The sequence below is a fragment of the Zonotrichia albicollis genome, chromosome 3 (genome assembly GCF_047830755.1).
Source record: "Zonotrichia albicollis isolate bZonAlb1 chromosome 3, bZonAlb1.hap1, whole genome shotgun sequence".
NCBI lineage: Eukaryota > Metazoa > Chordata > Aves > Passeriformes > Passerellidae > Zonotrichia > Zonotrichia albicollis.
In genome coordinates, this window is record NC_133821.1 from 45,013,354 (window position 1) to 45,030,175 (window position 16,822).

The following is a 16,822-nucleotide window of genomic DNA, read 5'->3' on the forward strand; positions in this document are numbered from 1 at the left end:
CAGAATTCCTGGGTGATGTGCCAGGGTTCTCATACAATTTAGCAGAAAAGAAAATAAATACTATAGCTACAGGAGAAATCTGACAAGAATATGAGTCAGGATTAGCTAACACTGCTTTTCCCTAAGGGATTGTGGTTGCTCTGAGGGTTACAATTATTTGATAGATTACAAATTTGGCTAGTGTAAAGTCAGATTAAGGCAGTGTTAATATCACCTACATGGGAAACACACATAAAAATGTAAGTGCTGGACCAGATGTGATCTAGAGAGACCAAACAGGATTTTTTTAAGGGCATTACTTTCAAAATTTGGAGTGGAGAAGTCCCCTCTCATAACCATCCCATAAAGTTCTGTGTCTACAAAGAAGACTGAGGGAACAACAACAGCAAAAAAGTCCATGCAACAGAAATCAGAACACTTCACACCTGAAAACAGAATTACATAACTATTTAAATATGCAAACTTTAAAATAAAAATCAGAAGTGATGGACATTTTGTTTTTCCAGGGATTTATGAAGGAAAAAAATGTGTTGTTTAATCCTGCTCCGTACCACCTAATAGGAAATGTGTCAACAAATTTCTCAGTGGCCAGCTGTTCTATTACATCCATTTTAAATAGTTGTGTTATTACTATGAAAAATCAAATAGATGTAATCAGATACCATCTAGAGGGGGGGAAAAGGGCACTTTAATTGAAGAGAGCATAGGCAATGTGTGATAGTATGATCTGTACATCGTCCCTTCCAGTGCCCAGGAAGCAACAGCTGGTGTGACAGTGCCATCTACTGAAGTCCCGATGGACAGTGGATGCAGGCACCTCTGGCAAAGCCTTTTCCTTCTGCTCCCCCTCCAGCACGCCAGCATTTCAGCCAAACCGCCATGGGAAGGCAGCTGAGGCCGCGGGCTCTGTCATTGCCGTGCCTACCAGCCCTGCAGAAATGCACTGCCCGGCGCTGCTGCGGGTTCAGTACGGGTTTAATGCGGTTCAGTGCGGTTCAATGCGGTTTAATGCACGCCAGTTCTCTCCCGAGGGGGAACTCCCGCTCCTTCCACCGTCACAAACACAGTTTGAATGCCTGCCTCTCCCGACTGGCAGGTCCGTGGCAGGGAGAGCAGAGGAAGTGTGGTTTGCTGCGGTTTGAATCCACATAATAAAAGGTCATTTCCAATCCAAAAGGCTGGATGGGGCTCCAAGCAACCCAGTTTAGTGGAAGGTGTCCGTGCCCACAGCAGGGAGGGTGGAACCAGATGTTTTTAAGCTCCCTTACAACCCAAGCCACTCTGTGATTCTATAGTTTTGAGCCTCAGCCGCGGCTGATTTGCCAGCAGCAGTGAGGCAGCAGAAACAGCCTGAGATTTCCAGAGCTCAGCATTCTGGGCTGCTGCAGCCTCAGAAATGCACAGGCAGCTCTGCCAGCCAGAGGGAAGGGAGGTGGGCTGAGGTCACAGGGGAGCACAGGGGCCTGCAGGTGCCCGCTGCTCGTGGGCATCCTGTGGGCTCCAGCTGCTGCTGCTCATCCCGGCTAGCTCATCCACTGCTCCTCTCCTTTGTCAGGCTGTGCAAGCAACCTGCCTGGTGATTCAGGTGACAGAGAGCCTGTTTCCATGGGCTGATGCCTTCTCAGACAAAGCTTTAATAAGTGGAAAGTGTGAAATGTGTTAGGTTTACCCCAAAGCCTTATTTAGGAAAATAACTTTATTTTGGAGCCGATACAGTTGAATTATATATATGATATGAATGAAGCTACCCATAGATTAAAGGATCCATGAGATCCTTCCTTAAACTAGGGGGGGGTTAAGTGAATTCCAAAACTCAATTACCTAGAATTTTAAATACGAATATGGATTTTGTTTAATAAAAAAAAAAGTCCAAAATGTATGTTTATACCAAGGTAAATTTTGATTCTATGTTTTTTAAGTCTATATGAAACTTTTCACTGGTTGGTTGGGAGGTAGATTTTGGGACAAAGTTCAGCTAAGGGCTCAAACCAAGACGATGAGGTAATTCATAGACATACCCACATTTCAGGATTTTATCCAAACCAAACCTGAACTCCTAGCTTTTTTTCAGTTCCCTTATGGGAGAGGGTGAGTTGAGAGAGTGAGAGAGAAAAGAGACAATGGACAGAAAAAAGAAAAGAAAAGAAAAGAAAAGAAAAGAAAAGAAAAGAAAAGAAAAGAAAAGAAAAGAAAAGAAAAGAAAAGAAAAGAAAAGAAAAGAAAAGAAAAGAAAAGAAAAGAAAAGAAAAGAAAAGAAAAGAGAAAAGAAAAGAAAAAAGAAAAGAGAAAAGCATTTCTATATTTTGTCTATAGAGATATTACTTCCTCTTTTTGCAGACATTTGTTGCAGATCTTGCAAATCCTGAATGAGGGCCTTTGCTATGCAACACCAGGGTCAAAAGCAGTGAAAAATAATCATGGCAGCATGTGCTTATGGAATTTCTCAGGCAAATGCCCCAGTAAACTCTCCCAAGATGTTGCCTTGAATATGAAAATATTCAAAACATTAGATTGGTGAATAGAAATGAATACATGATGTATCCACTTTCAGATAAGAAATAACCATATGCTAGAGGTATTATTTTCAAACTGGAAAACCTTAACGCATTTTTAGAGTTAAAAAACAGTTCCAAACACAGTTTGTTTGTATAGCCCTTGTGGTCCATACAGAAAACCAGTTTTTTGTTTATAAAAGCAAATAAATACAATGAAAGTCAGCCATACCATTTCCTAGTATCTTGTAAATGTAAGAGAGTGATTTGTAAAGCACAGCTGGCTTCAGCAGGGAAAGCTGAGCTGTGAAAGCAAACTAACCATCTGAGAGAATGATGTAGGCTCAGAAAAAAAAAATAAGAACACTGATGAAATCCACAGGAAATCACTAATTATGGTAGTCATAAAAATAACAAACCAGAATGCTTACCCTGTCAATTACTGCAGCCACGGTTAATGCTGTCATGATGCTGCAATCACACAGAGTCAGCTGTGCATGTGCACAGATGGGTGTGCTGCTCCAAACACAGATACTGAATGCAGAGCTGCTTTCAGAAGTGTTTTACACATCTTTGCAACAGAGATCTTTACAAACAGAACAGGGTTTGGGTGCTTCAGCAATATTTGTTTAATAGAAAGTAACACCAAAGAAGTACTTACAGCACTTTGGTTTATTTTGGCTGATGCTGCCCTGTATTCTGTAATAAATTGATTTTAACTAATTCATCTTCTGATTTATGAAAAAGCAGCTATTGCAGCTTAGGGCAGCAAATTAAATGCCACCAACCCTATTGGATGATATAAAGCTGAGCTTCTTTACAAAGAAATATAATCATTGCCCAGTGGCTGTGGTAATACCTAATATCCATCTGGTGCTGTCCCTAAACAGATATTTTTAGGGCGGCTACTCAAAATGTGGGAAGCTTGCTGCACTTTAAATACAGCAGAGTGTGTCTCTTTGCTGTGCTAAGCATCAGAAATCATGTTTATGGAGGCAGGCTCTGTGTTTACAGTGGTGGCGTGTGGGAGTCCCACTTCAGAGGAAAAAGGAAACGAGGATTGCTCAGCTATCTGCTGCAGAGCTTTGGCAAGAACATCCTCTATTCATGGAATAGCCTTCATTAAAAAGTCCCAGGGTGGTTTTTGGCATTCAAAACCAGTTAAAGGCAGAATCAACCATTAACTGCTACGTTTTTAGTTTAAAGTACTTCCAGATTTTGACAAGAAGCTGCAGGCATATTATTTATCAAATAAAATGGCACCAGTCAGCGCAGAGAGCTGGTCACACTCTCTGTCAGCTGCACTGTGTAAAGGTCTGATGCAAAATAGGGTGCAGAAAGCGGAAGAGCTCCCCTCAGCTTCAGTGGGTTCTGGGCCAGGCCTCAGGAGCACAAGGTGAAGGAAATGAGAAACGCGCATTACAAAAAGAGCTATAAATGACAAGGCACTAATCTGCCTCTCCATCTTGCTGAGCTGAGCATTAGAAGCCTTTGAATTTGACAGTTTGCCTTTTCAAGGCATTTTCGGTCTGGTATATAACTTAAATTCAGCAACTCCCTATGGTAGTGGATTTTAGTTTAAGACTTGTACACAGAAATTGAGACCAATTCAAGAAGGAAGATTACAGGTTGTCTCTCAACAGGGAGCTGTCGGGCTGAAGGGAGGTCACAGAGGCAGTTTTGCCTCGCACCAGTTTTATTTGGTACTTCAGCTCACTGTTTCTCCCAAGTATCTTGCCTGCAGAAATCTGCTGCTGATGCCAAGAGTGGCATCATTAACGCAGGGCAGAAAATGTGATTTGGGTGAATCAGAGTATTAGAAGGGGGGGCTGAAACGCATCAGGAGACGGGCAGTGAAAAGGGCCTGGAGAACTTCTGAGTCCTGGCACGCACATCCGTGGGGGCCAGCGGGACACGCTGACAGCCACTTCCAGCTCCCAGATCAGCGCGGCCACGGCCAAGACCAGCGCGGGGCTGTGACACACTAGGTCAAGTATTTCCTGTGCAGCGATGGAGGGCCTGCCCGGCCCAGGGGACATCCCCGTCCCGGCAAGGTGAACCGGGAGCAGCGAGGACCGACACATGGGCTGTGGCTGCCCGGCCGGCCGGGGCGGAGCGGGGGAAGGAGCCGCGGTACCGCCAGGTGAGGCGGGCAGGGCGGGGGCTGCCCGCACCCGCGGCCGCCGCTGGCACCGCAGCCGGCGGGTGCGAGCTGGCGCGGACACGGGCTTTGGCAGGGCTGGAGAGACGAGGCCAGGGCGGCGGCGGGGCGGCAGCTGCAGCTGGGAGCGCAGGGCCCCGCAGCCGGGGCCGTCCTATTCTATTCTATTCCGTCCCGTCCCGTCCCGTCCCATCCCATCCCGCAGTAGCGGCTCGGGGCAGCGCCCGCCACGGCCGAGGAAAACTAACGGAAACTCTTCCAGGGAGCCCTGCGCGTGCGCTGCCGCGCGCGCTGAGCCCCCCCGCCCGCGCGGGGCACGCCGGGGCTCGTGGTTCGCATAGGCCGGGCGGCCAGCAGCAGGACGCGGTGGAAGGACTACAGCTCCCGGCAGCCCCCGCGGCGCGGTCCCGTCCTGTCCCGGGCGGCTCTGGTGTGTGTGCGGGGAGCCGCGGGGCTGGAGATGCGCGAGTGGCCGCTCCGGCCCGGGGCAGCGGCGCCGCAGGTGAGCGCGGCGGGACCTGGGGCGCCGCCGCCGCCGCTGTGGGCGGGAACCGCCGCGGGGTCGCGGTGTGTGGGGATGTGGGTGTGTGTGTACGGGGGTGGGGGCCGCCGCCGCCACCGCGCCGGGGAAGGGCGGGGGCGGACTCGAAAAGTTCCTGCCGCGGCGGCGGGAGCGGCGCCGAGCCCGGCACGGGCCGTGCCCCGGGGGAGCGCCCGCCGGCCCCGCGGGGGGAAAGCGCCGCGGCGGCAGCTCCGCCCTGGGTGCCCCGGGGTGGGGGTGACGGGCCGAGGCCACATCATCTCCGGAGATGGTGCCGGCGGGGGCGGGTCGCGCAGCGGGGATTTAAACCTGGGAGGGACGGGCAGGCGGCTGCCAGCGCCAGCCCGGACGGGGCTGCGTGACCCGCGGCAGGCAGGACGCGTCCCGCCGGTCCCGCCCGGCAGCCGTGGCGGGGAGTGCCGTCCCTCCCGGTGCGAACGGCCCTGCTGGGTAAGAACCGCGAGTGGAGCCGCCTGGAGCGGGACTCGGCGTCCGCGCCTCGCCTCGCATAGGGACGGCAGGGCAGGTGGAGGACCAGGTGTTGGAGAAGCTGCCCGGGAGACGCTTGGTTTGGGGACAGCGGGAACGGGACGACAGCGCTTCTGGGCGGGCGCAGGCTGCGAGCCGGGCTGCGGGGGAAGGAGGCAGAGGGACTCCTTCATTGCCCCTGCTTCTCTCTGCTTTGTGAGCTGTGGGGATTTCTTTGCATAAACAAAATGCAGTATTGTAGATTGCATGTCAGTTTCAGGATACGCTTATTGATTTGGTGTTCGGAAGAACTCTATCCTCACTACAAAGTGAACAGTTTCTATGGCTTTCCTTTCATAGAAAGATCCATTCTTTCCTATTAAGCAACAAAAATGAACTTTTTCAAAGGCTTGTGTGCAAATACATATGGTATCAAAAGGCTTTGTCAATGCAAATGCATCGTGCCTTTGACAAACATAATTAATGTTCTAATTAGGCAGTTGTAGGTGAGCTTTCACAGGGTGCTTTCACTGTCTTAATTAAACTTGCCTAGCAGACTCATTAATTCTTTCACATCATAAGGCTTTTCTGTTCTCTATTATGTTGGTTAGGCATTGTTTTTTGTAATTCAAATCCACCCCTAAGGCTTCATATTTGCTGTCTCTGGTATCTGTGAGAGGTGAGGGAGAGGAAAGCAGGATGTAGAAAACAAGAACAAGTCATCTGCAAGCAAACTTGAAGGCACTGTGAAGCTGCTTTCTTGAGAAAGGTCTTTAAATGTTACTGTTGCTGTCCTTGCTCTTCCTATTTACTGCTTTCATCTGTATCGTGTTTAGCGTGTTCTTTAAGGCCGAAGTTTCTTTTCAGATGTTGTTGCTACAGGTCCAACGAGTCTTCTGTATTTGAAGGCAAGAGTTTCGAGATAACTGTGCTGAAAATCCAAATGTATCAATTTGTTCTGTCTTACAGAGCCCCTGTTAGGAATTTTTGTCACAGTACTGAGAGCTTATTTTCCTCCCAGTACTGCAAATTGTGTATCTCTCTTTCCTTATCTACCTTTCAGAATGCAATGACAGTGGGGTTTTCACCTGTTTGACTGGTAAATACCAGGAGTGCATAGTGTATTAATTGGACTGTTTTAGCAATTCTCAGCCTTATTTCTGGGAAGGATGGCTTCTACTGCATGCAATAAGATGTGGCATTTTGCTTCTGAAATTTCATTGCAAGAGTAGTACACTTTCTGAGTGGGTTTTTTTTTTTTTTTTTTTTTTTTTTTTTTTTTTTTTTACTACATAAGGGAAGGAAAAAATATGTGAGCTTACTGATTTTGGTATCCTGTATGGATCAATGCTCCTTAAAAACTGTTAGCAATATGTAGTATCTATGTATTTGGACCACTTTTGCATCCATGGAAAACTTTTCCTCTGGCAGAAGTTGCATGGGGAATCTTGAAATTATTCTTTTCAAGTATTTCAGCTGCTCATGAAATGCTTGAAATATTGAATCAGGCGGCATAGCATCATGTAACAAGTATCTCAAGCCCATGCTTGTGAAATTATTTATTTTCAAAGGTTGTAGCGGACTTGCTTTTTTAATCAGACATGTGAGTATTATTAAATGATTTTTTTCCCAAAGGAATCAACTGATGCACGATTGTAGGCTCTGCATATCTTCCTATAGTTAAGAGTTTGTGCAACTCATTCTTCAGTTTTCTTGAATAACACTATTAAAATGATACCCTGAGTACATTCTGCCACATAGAGTTTGAGTTTTTATCTTGTATTTTCTTTTGACATTTCTATGCATTTAATGAATTTCCTTCCCTACCCACCAGCTTCCCAATATAGATGTGCAAAGCAGAGCTGTGTTCTACTGCTCCCTCCCCATACCTTTTTGTTGTTTTCCTCCTAAGTGCTAAGGACTTTGCTCTGCTAAGCTGTTGTTAATTAGAAGTTGTAGTAACATATTGATCAGTTCTAGATCTGATTTTTCTTGTGTATCATACAATGGGAAAGCAGTAAAGTTTAATTTACAGGTACAAAATACTTCTAATGTAACACATTTGGTGTTATTAAACACTATTTATTATTAACTCCTTTGAGTAAAAGGAATTGGTATCCTGCTGCGTAAAAGTAGCGTGGTTGTGACATGGGTTTGTGAGTTCATGCATTTCATGTGAAATAACAACTTTATCTTTTCCCCTACAGGCAGAGTACAATGTTGCAAAATGCTGGAGATTATCTGGGTGATGCTACAGATTACATTTAATATGATTGTATCTTCAGACATTCTGCTGCTCCATTTCATGAGCTAAAATATTTTATAGAAATGAAATTGGATATCTTCATTGATCTTCAAGTTCACTGCGTCCTGTGAATTCAGAGAAGACTTTCTGAAGGAGGAAGAGATTCATCACACACGTGGACTTCTGTTGTTGCTCAAGGATACACTTTTTTTTCATTGTGAAAGGCTATCTGCATGAAGATGAGTCTTCATGTGAGATATGATCTGTGTAACTAGGTGAACAAGGATCCTTTTAATGAGTTATCAACCTCTATTTCAATCTGCTTCTCCAGCTTTTGTTTTTTAATAAAAAATGAAGGACAAGTATAAAACAGAAGAGCTGATGTGTTTCTGTGAGGCCTTTATGTAAGCCTCTGTGTCTGGATGTGGTGCAAAAGGACAAGCAATCTGCTTTTGATCAGCTGATTGTAACTGCAGAAAGAGAACCTTTAATTTAAAGTAACTTGCAGCTGTAATTATTTTACTCTTTGGCTTGCAACGAATGAAAGGGAAATTTAAGTTTTACTGGTCAGGAGCATTTTACTGAACTAAGAAAGGGAAACTTACATTATCCTTGTTTTCATTTCAAACCAAGAACCGATAACATATTCCACTTAGAATTTGACTGCTAGGGAGATCTCGGCAGAGTAAAGCAAGTCAGATGTCAGCAAACGACTCTTCTCCCCCATCCTTACAGAAGTTTTCCCCACCTGCGTGTCATGCTGCTGCGCCACAGACCCCATCTTTGTCCTCAAGTCCCCAGTCGGGGTTCTCCAGCCGGCTCTCCAATGGCAGTTTCAGTACCCAGAGCCTCACCAACTCCCGAGGCTCCATGCACGGCATCTCCTTCCTTCTGCAGATCGGTCTCACTCGGGAGACTGTCACCATTGAAGCTCAGGACCTGTCCCTCTCTGCTGTTAAAGACCTCGTGTGCTCAATAGTTTACCAGAAGGTATGGTATAATGCTACTGTGTTCTGCTGATGGCAACAGCTGTTTGCTAGCCGGCTGTTTAGTAATAGCAACTGAGATATGCCAAGAGTTTGGTATGGTGACAAAGATCTATGCTAGGTATTTGCAATTATGCAGAAAGAAATTTTGGTAGTTCTCAGGGGAGAAGCTTTTAATTCAACAGGAGTAAACCCTCCTCTTGCTTTCTCACTTGAAATCTAGTAAAAGAATGTGTAGTTCTAAATTCCCTGCATGATGACTTTTCACAATATGGGCAGTTTTTTCCTTTTAACAATTGCCACTGATACCTTAGGTTTTTACTAGCTTATGCTTACTACTGTTGAAGAGTATTCTTGCATCTGTATAGCCAGCTACTGTGACAGGACCAGTTGTGGCTACAGACTTGATACTTGTTCTTTTTGTTTCTAGTTAATAACTAAAGATCCCACCAAACAGCTAACAATGTTCTAGTATTGTTTTTCTGTATATCAAATACATGTGTTACTCCTGTATGTCAATATATTCCTGTTAGGAGAGGGTTGACCGAGAAATAAAAGAACCTTGGCTCATTTTTCCATTGTGTCTTGGCTACCCTGTTGCAAATGCTGCCTATTTAGGAAGGAAGTAACACTGATCATGTTGGTTTTGCATCCAAATTTTATCTTTAGGTTAGGAAGGTTAGATCCTAAGAAGCAGCCTGAATAGAAGTTAACAATATTTCATAAAGTAAGAAATAATTGCTGTTTTCCATCAAGGTCAGGGAATTATCTCCATGTCTTTCATTGTTGAGATAGTGGTGATATTTATCATTGGTTAGTTTTATATTCTTTTTCACCTAATAGCGTGAAAAAATGTAAGTGCATGATATGTTATTTGTATATGTTGTTTATCTTTTTTCTCTATCTCATAACTTACTGCATATTTTTCATATAATATATTCATATCTTTTGTATTTTTACAAACAAGTTAACAAACAAGCCAATTTCATAATAACTTCCAAAATATAATTCAGCATCTTCATTCCTTTCTGAAGAGATGAGTTATTTGGGTCAACTTTTTTTTTCCTGTACCATGCATGTTAGGTGTACCTTTATGCAGCCATTTTAGGGGCTGCTTTTTCTTTCTATGTCCTTCTCTTTACATCTGCATATTTCCTGTCTTTTATCTTAAAGAAAGATGAAAACAAATACATTCACACTTATTTTTCTTTTTTCCTTTCTGTTTTTTCAGCAGGCTCAGCTAAAATTTTAACGTGAGGTCTTCTTATAGCTCAAAGTTCTTACATGCTAAACCTAATCTACTGGAAAACTGATGAGGATTTCATGATCAGTTTTCCTTTTTGTCTGGCTTTGCTGCAGTTTCTGCTTTCCTGCAGCTGATGCTACCAGAAAGTGACTGCTCAGTGAAAGTACAGGCAGCAAACTGATCAGGAAACAACCTCATGTGTGGTGGATTCATCTTTCATAAGTAGTTTTGCAGCTCATGCACGAGTGGCAGTATTCTCCCTGTACTCTGACAGCAGTATGTTCTGCCTTGACTTTTTTTCTCTTAGATCTGGTGGCTGTTCAATGTTCTTGGATTAGTGGATACATGATGTGAGAATTGCAAACTGCATTCTTGTCGGTAATTGTGCGAATGGTTGCTGCTTTTTTCCAATTAAAAGCTTTGAACCTGCTGGGTATGCTGTTGAGATTCAACAGTGTTAAAGCTTCCCTTTCCTCTGGTATTCCACAGCTTGCTTAAAGTGTTTTGTCCTGACTGCAGGGTACTCTGTGGTTTGTGGTTGTGATAGTTCCGTACTTAACAGTATCTACTTACTGTGACATTTCTTTAATGAATGAGGAGAAATACCTTTTTTTTTACTTGGAATAGTAATTGATAGCTTTTCTTCTTATTTGACTGTTATTGTTACTAGAGTTAAACAGATGTTTCCTTACTTAACAGTCACATTTCAGGTTTGTATTCCTGAACATAATCTGGAACAAAAAAACTGAGGAGTCCTTTGCTTACTTGGGAGCTTAAACCACCTGCCTTACTGTATTTGAGGCTACAATTGCAGTATCAAAAGTGTTGGTTAGGGCTCTGCTTTTCTGTGTTTCCTGCTTCAGACACTGGTGTTCAGTGTAGCTTGTTCAGGTTTTGCTGAAGGGTAATTAGAAGCAGCATCAGCAGAACTGAAACTAAAGAGACGTGTCTGCAAAGAGAGTGAGATGAGTAATGCAAATATTTGGTGTGTCTCTTAGCTCTCATACAGATGTTCTGAACATCAGGAGATGTATTTTCCTTTTAAGTGTTTTTCTTCAATTTTTTTCAAGCATAAAGTTAAGTTTGGGGGTTACTGTGTTAGGGTTGTTTTGTACTGGAATGGTTAATAGAACTCCTCAGAAAATCCAAACTTTTGACTTTATAGGGGTGCTTAAAAAATTCTTGCTTATGGTCTCCAGTACATTCATGGTCTTCTCTGTTCATTCCTTATCTAGGGTGCTCTGTATGAAAGTATCAGACATACAGTTCTCAGGGGCAGTCTGAAGAGGAATGTAAGCTGGACACATATGGCTGCTGGAGCAGAGGGACAGTGTTTAGAAGCAGAAAAACTTGTAGCAGGTAGACAGTGTGTGTCCTTGTACAGTAGTCAGATATTGCAAAGGCAAGTTCTTAATCCTGTTCTGTGTTTGAATGCTGTCTCTTCATTCCTCACATGAAGTAGAACAAAGGGATTACTGACTTAAAAGTAGAAACTTGCACGTGGTGATGTTCCACTGCTTGCAGACTGAGAGTTATGTTGGACAGCATGCTCTAAGTGCTGTATTCTAGTTCACCTAATTTTATTCTGGTTCGAGCTATAAATGAAAAACATTTGATTACTGCAGCTAAAAGTGTAACTTGAGTTATTACTTGTATAGTATCAATACCTGCAAAATTTGTTGTAGCTTTTTTAGTAAATTTATGAGTCTTTACTTTCATGTTTCTGCAACTTCTCTATCTTTTTTGGTCCACAGACCTGTCCTTCATCGTTTTCATTTTTAGTCATACTCAGTATTCTCCTTCTCTGTATATATTTCCTCTGATGGCTTTGTTATATTTTGCTCTGAAACAGACCAACTGCTCCCCTACCTTAGAATGTTTCCCTGAAATTCTCATGATCCTTTGACTGTTGCATTCTTTTTGATTGAGTACTGATACTTTACCTATGTAATCTTTTTCTTACTCTTCCTGCCTAGTTTTTCTAGAACAGTTTTTTTATTGAACCCATCCAAAGTCACCATTTAGCAAAATCAAAGTGGTGTTTCTTATGTCTTGCTGATTAGATTCTGCTTCTGTATTTTCATTACATTATAAGGATCGTATTGCAATCCATCCATATCACAGATGGATTTCTAAAGCTCTTGCAGTAACAACTTGAGCGTAATAAATAAGTAACCGAACTGCAACCAGTGTTCTGGGTTTTTCTCCAGGTTAAGCTTGTGATAGTTCATGGTGTTTGTTTTTGAAAGGCTCTAAAATGAAGGCAAATCATCTCTTCTGTTCAGATGTGCTCAAATCTGCTTTCATCCTACTGCTCTGCCTTCTTGACTTGTCAGCTCTTTTCTTCATAGGAGCTAGATAATGCAGAGAATTAGCAAGAGTTGAGGCATGAGAAGCAAACATGCTTTTTGAGAAGGTGGGAGCTGGGGAGTTACTGGTGGCACAGAGGTGTTACATGGGGGGCAGATTAGCATTTCCAGCATGGTGATAGTTTGTATGCCTGAAAACCTAGCCAAGCAGTAGTCCAAGTATGTCTGTGCTGAGGCATCTGGTGAGGGAAGGATCTTCTGCAACATGTTTGAAGCTAATCATCTGTGTGATAATGTCATTTGGCACATGATTCTAAAGAGTGGGAGTGAATAGCTGGGTAGGGATGCAGGATAGTAGAATGGATGGCTTCAGTGAACAGAGAGACTTTCCAATGGTGTTTTGGACCATTAGACTTTGGAATTAACTTTCAGTGGTTTGAAGCATTTGTTTTGAGTTATGACGGGTCATGAGATATTGGACCTTGAAACAATATCCGCCTACACTTTTCCCTAGTGAGAATTTTTGGCGACTAGTCCAGAACTTTGCAGAGTAACTCCTGGAACTTGAAGTAAAGGGATTTTTCAGTTACTGCCAAGATAGAAAGAAGCCTCAGTTGTATTTTGCTCAGAGTACTGACTGCTGTATGTTGGTTGAGTTCTTCTGGATAAAAAAAGACAATGTAGTGCACTCTCAATTAAAGCTAGCTATGCTGTAATACTTACAGTATGAGCATGCTAGATAACACCAATGATTTTTCCTCAGTGTAATTGTAATATTGCACTAGTTGTGTTATTTGTGCTAGTATCACCAAGTATTAGTAATGACATATATTCTTGATACAAATTGATGATATTGTTGTACCAGAGATTAATTTTGGCACAGTCTAGTGCATATGTAGACTTCCCACAAGTGATTTCCTGTCACTAGATGCTCTTTTGGAACTGTTAAAACTGGGAACAGTCATGTTTTTGCTTTTAGGAAACTTAGTGATACTGGGATTAGCAGTTTGTATGTTCTGAGTAACTGTGCAGATACATTAGGCTTTTATGCAGGAAAGTAATGGCTGTATAATCCCATAAGATAAAACAGGCTTTAAAAAATTCTGCTTTGAGTTTTGTTTTCAAGTTTACATTATGAGCTCTTAACACTTCAAAGGAACTGGGTAATGTTCTTCCTTAACAGCTTTGTGTAACTGAGCATAAAGAAAGCTATAAAAGCTGTACTTCGCTGCAGTACAAGAGAGAAGAATTTGGTAGTGTACAACTTGAACGTAGTTCAACTATTGAGCATAGTTTAAGCTTTGCGTAAAAATTCTGTTAAAAGATCCCACTTGAAATGAAACCCCTGTTAATCGATGAGGTTATTCTTGGCCAGCAGTGTGCACTGAGCCTTCTGGCCAAGGTGCTAGCAAGGAATGCTGCATTCCCGAGCGGACTGGGGAGCGGAAGCGAGAGCAGGCGCCGCATGCCGGGAAGGAGCCAAGCTGCTTGGTCGGAGCTGATTGCTCCCTGCATCCAGGCCCGGCCGAGTGCCTTACACAGGGCTCTGCTGGGCCACCTGCAGCTCATCAGAGCCGGCCATGGGCAGGGCAGCCAGCCAGTGCTTCCACGGCTTGGGCTGCCCTGGGGGCAGAGGAGAGGAATCTGAGCCACAGTGTGTGGAATCGAGTTGGGGGCAGGCACCTTCCCCGTAAGTGGGAATTTTTTTTTTTTTGGTGGGGGTGGGCGCAAGTGTGCAAGGAAAGAGCAGAATTAGTTCATTGAACTTGAAACATTTTGTTAGGTATGATTGAATTTGGAGGCTGCTGCAGCTCTGTCCCTATGTGCCAGCTACAGACAACAAGATTGACCGCACATTCCTGATAGACACAAGCATTTGGATGCAGGTGTGCAGCACATACATGTGTATGCACAGATCCAAACAGATCAACAGTGTTTGTGTCTGGGAGCACTCCCATGGGCACAAACAGCACCAGTGATCCTATGCTGTATCAATCTCTGGTGGTTCAGGATGGAGGTCTGGTAGTGGTGAAAAATGTACAGACACGTACTCCCTCACCAACCAGTAAAAAAATAGCAGCAAACAAAGGTGGGTGTCTCCAGCAGCTGGCTTCAAGCACTCTCTGCTACTTCATTAGCCACTGGATCTTGGTCTTTTCAGTTGCTGACACCTGGATATTCAAGCTCTTGATTTCACTTACTCTGATCTCTGCAGTCACTGGGATTGCAGGGTCCTCTTGCTCTGATTGCTGGCAGTCAGACCCCCCATACACACACATGGGCTCAGAATGAGAGGAAATCATTCAGGAAAATAGCTAGAAATTGAATTTAATGAGAATAGAGGACGGGTGGTGCTGATGATGCACAGGGCATGATCAGACAATTGTTCTGACCAACCCCTGTTTACAGATGACCAGCCTCTTTTATCTTCTTATCCCTCAGTTTTTTCCCACGTTTATTCCTCCCTGAATCACCTTTTTCCTTGCCTTTGTTGCCTTCTGTAAACATTCCGTAGGTATTGTACAATCCTAATTTCCCAGCATTGTATGATCTGTGCCATACCATTGGACAGCAACCACTCTCAGGCCAAAAGGTGTTCTGGTGTTGACTTACCTGATCAGTGTATGTGTGGAAACCGGGTCTAAGGATGTCCTGTGAAGGCCAGGGTATCTTTTCCCTGGAGTTCTTTATTTGGGTTCCTACCTGCCCTTCTTTCTCTGTGCTCCCCTGGCTTGTGGAGATGGGCCTGATGGCTCCTGTGAAGGGCCTGGGAGGTCCTGGGCAGGGTGTTGGTGGCCCCCACCTGCATTTTTCCTCTGTGCTGCTTTGTGGATGTGCAGACAAGCACCTCACAAGCAGGACAGGTAAAGGAGCTGCTGAGGTTCCTCAGCTACTGCCTGTCCTTGTTAAGGATTCAGGAAAACCTCCTAGCAACTGAAGCTCCGTGCTAATGAACAGGCTGGGTCTCTTCTCATCCTTTCAGCTTTTGGAATTATTATTTCAGAAATGGAGATCAGGCATGCACAATGCCTATAAAAATGTGTCCTGGTGTAGTCTTGTCACATGCTATAGAAACTCTATGCAGAGGCTGTGTTTAGTGAGAGAACTCTTGTACTCCATACGAGTATAGATTATTCCTTTGATGGTCGTGAGCTTGTGATTCTGCATCATAGTCTAGAAGCCACTGATAAATGTTAAGTTTGGAAGTGGAAGAAATATCTTTTAAGGAGGTTAAATGTTAGAGTTACAAAACCAGACAATTTTTCACAGTCACTTTTATGTCTATGTATATTGGTTTTGGAAGAAAAGGGCAGTAAAGCATATGATGTCAATAAGAAAAGCATTCACGATACACAGCTTAAAATGTCAATTTAATTAATGGAAAACCAAATGAGGGTGTTGATATCAACAGTTCTAACAATCTGTAATGGATGATTTTGCTTTTTTTCCTAATATTTCTACTCCATAGAAATTAATTTTGCCTTTGGAATTTATTTGAAAAGCAAAATCTTAGTTATAGGTATTATAATGTTATTTACAAACTTTGGATTAATGATGGTGCTGCTTTCTAAGGGATGTAATGTCTCATATTTTTAATGATTAAACTTGCTGTCACAAAGAGGACTTCAGTGTTCATCTGTAATTTTAGTTTATTTTGCCAGCTAATGCTTTTCAGTAATGAAAATTAGTGTAGTATATTTAAAACATTTTAATAAATCCAAGATTTGTACATGAGAATGGGTAAATGGCACATAGGCAGAATATATTTTGTCATAGCAATTAAGATAAGTGCTGCTTGGCAGGTGATTATGTGACCTCTGGTTACTGAGGTGGAGGATTATGTGTAGGGATGTTCTGGCAGCTGCATGACAGGGTTATGGTCTTAAAGAGTGAAAACAAATTAAAGAGAAAAACATATCTTTATCAAGAGAAGGAGACTCAAACCTGTAAAATATCTTGGAGGCTTCCTTCAAGTCTGTGGTTTGTAGGTGGTTCCGTGAACTTAATACAAAGAGACAATAGTTCATGTGATTCCCTGAGTCATGAGTTGTCCCTCCTGGCAGCTGAAATTATTATTGGTGTTATTAAAAGGTGTCATGTGTATCTGAAGGCAGATATATACTGTTGTAATATTGATTTTATATCTCTTTTGTTAGAATTAAGTTCTTCAGCAGTATAATGCAATTAACAGAAGTGTACCGAGGAATAGACCTCACAGCACTTATTTTAATAATGTTAATATATCTTGTTTTCTGTCAATTAAGGCAGAGTGGAATTTTGGGTTAGAGCTTAAAGTAAGTTTATGATGTGGTTTCAGTTATGAAGAAATGTCAGTTTCCTTGGAAGAATTACTAGTGACCGTATCTCTGTGTG

At 43.1% G+C, this 16,822-nt stretch overlaps 1 protein-coding gene across 2 annotated transcripts in view; it reads left to right on the forward strand.

Moving 5' to 3' along the window:
• The first annotated feature begins 4,997 nt into the window (after positions 1 to 4,997).
• The window catches only part of PRKD3 (protein kinase D3), a 42,120-nt gene continuing 30,295 nt past the window's right edge, over positions 4,998 to 16,822 (forward strand). Inside the window, exons 1-2 of one of the 2 annotated variants that reach the window (XM_005492662.4) lie at positions 4,998 to 5,155; positions 7,870 to 8,897. In XM_005492662.4, coding sequence (XP_005492719.1) covers positions 8,607 to 8,897 — 291 coding nt within the window. In that variant the 5' untranslated portion in view covers positions 4,998 to 5,155; positions 7,870 to 8,606. Of the gene's footprint in view, positions 5,156 to 5,626; positions 5,645 to 7,869; positions 8,898 to 16,822 lie in introns of those variants that run through there. The other variant, XM_074537286.1, reaches the window with a different exon arrangement.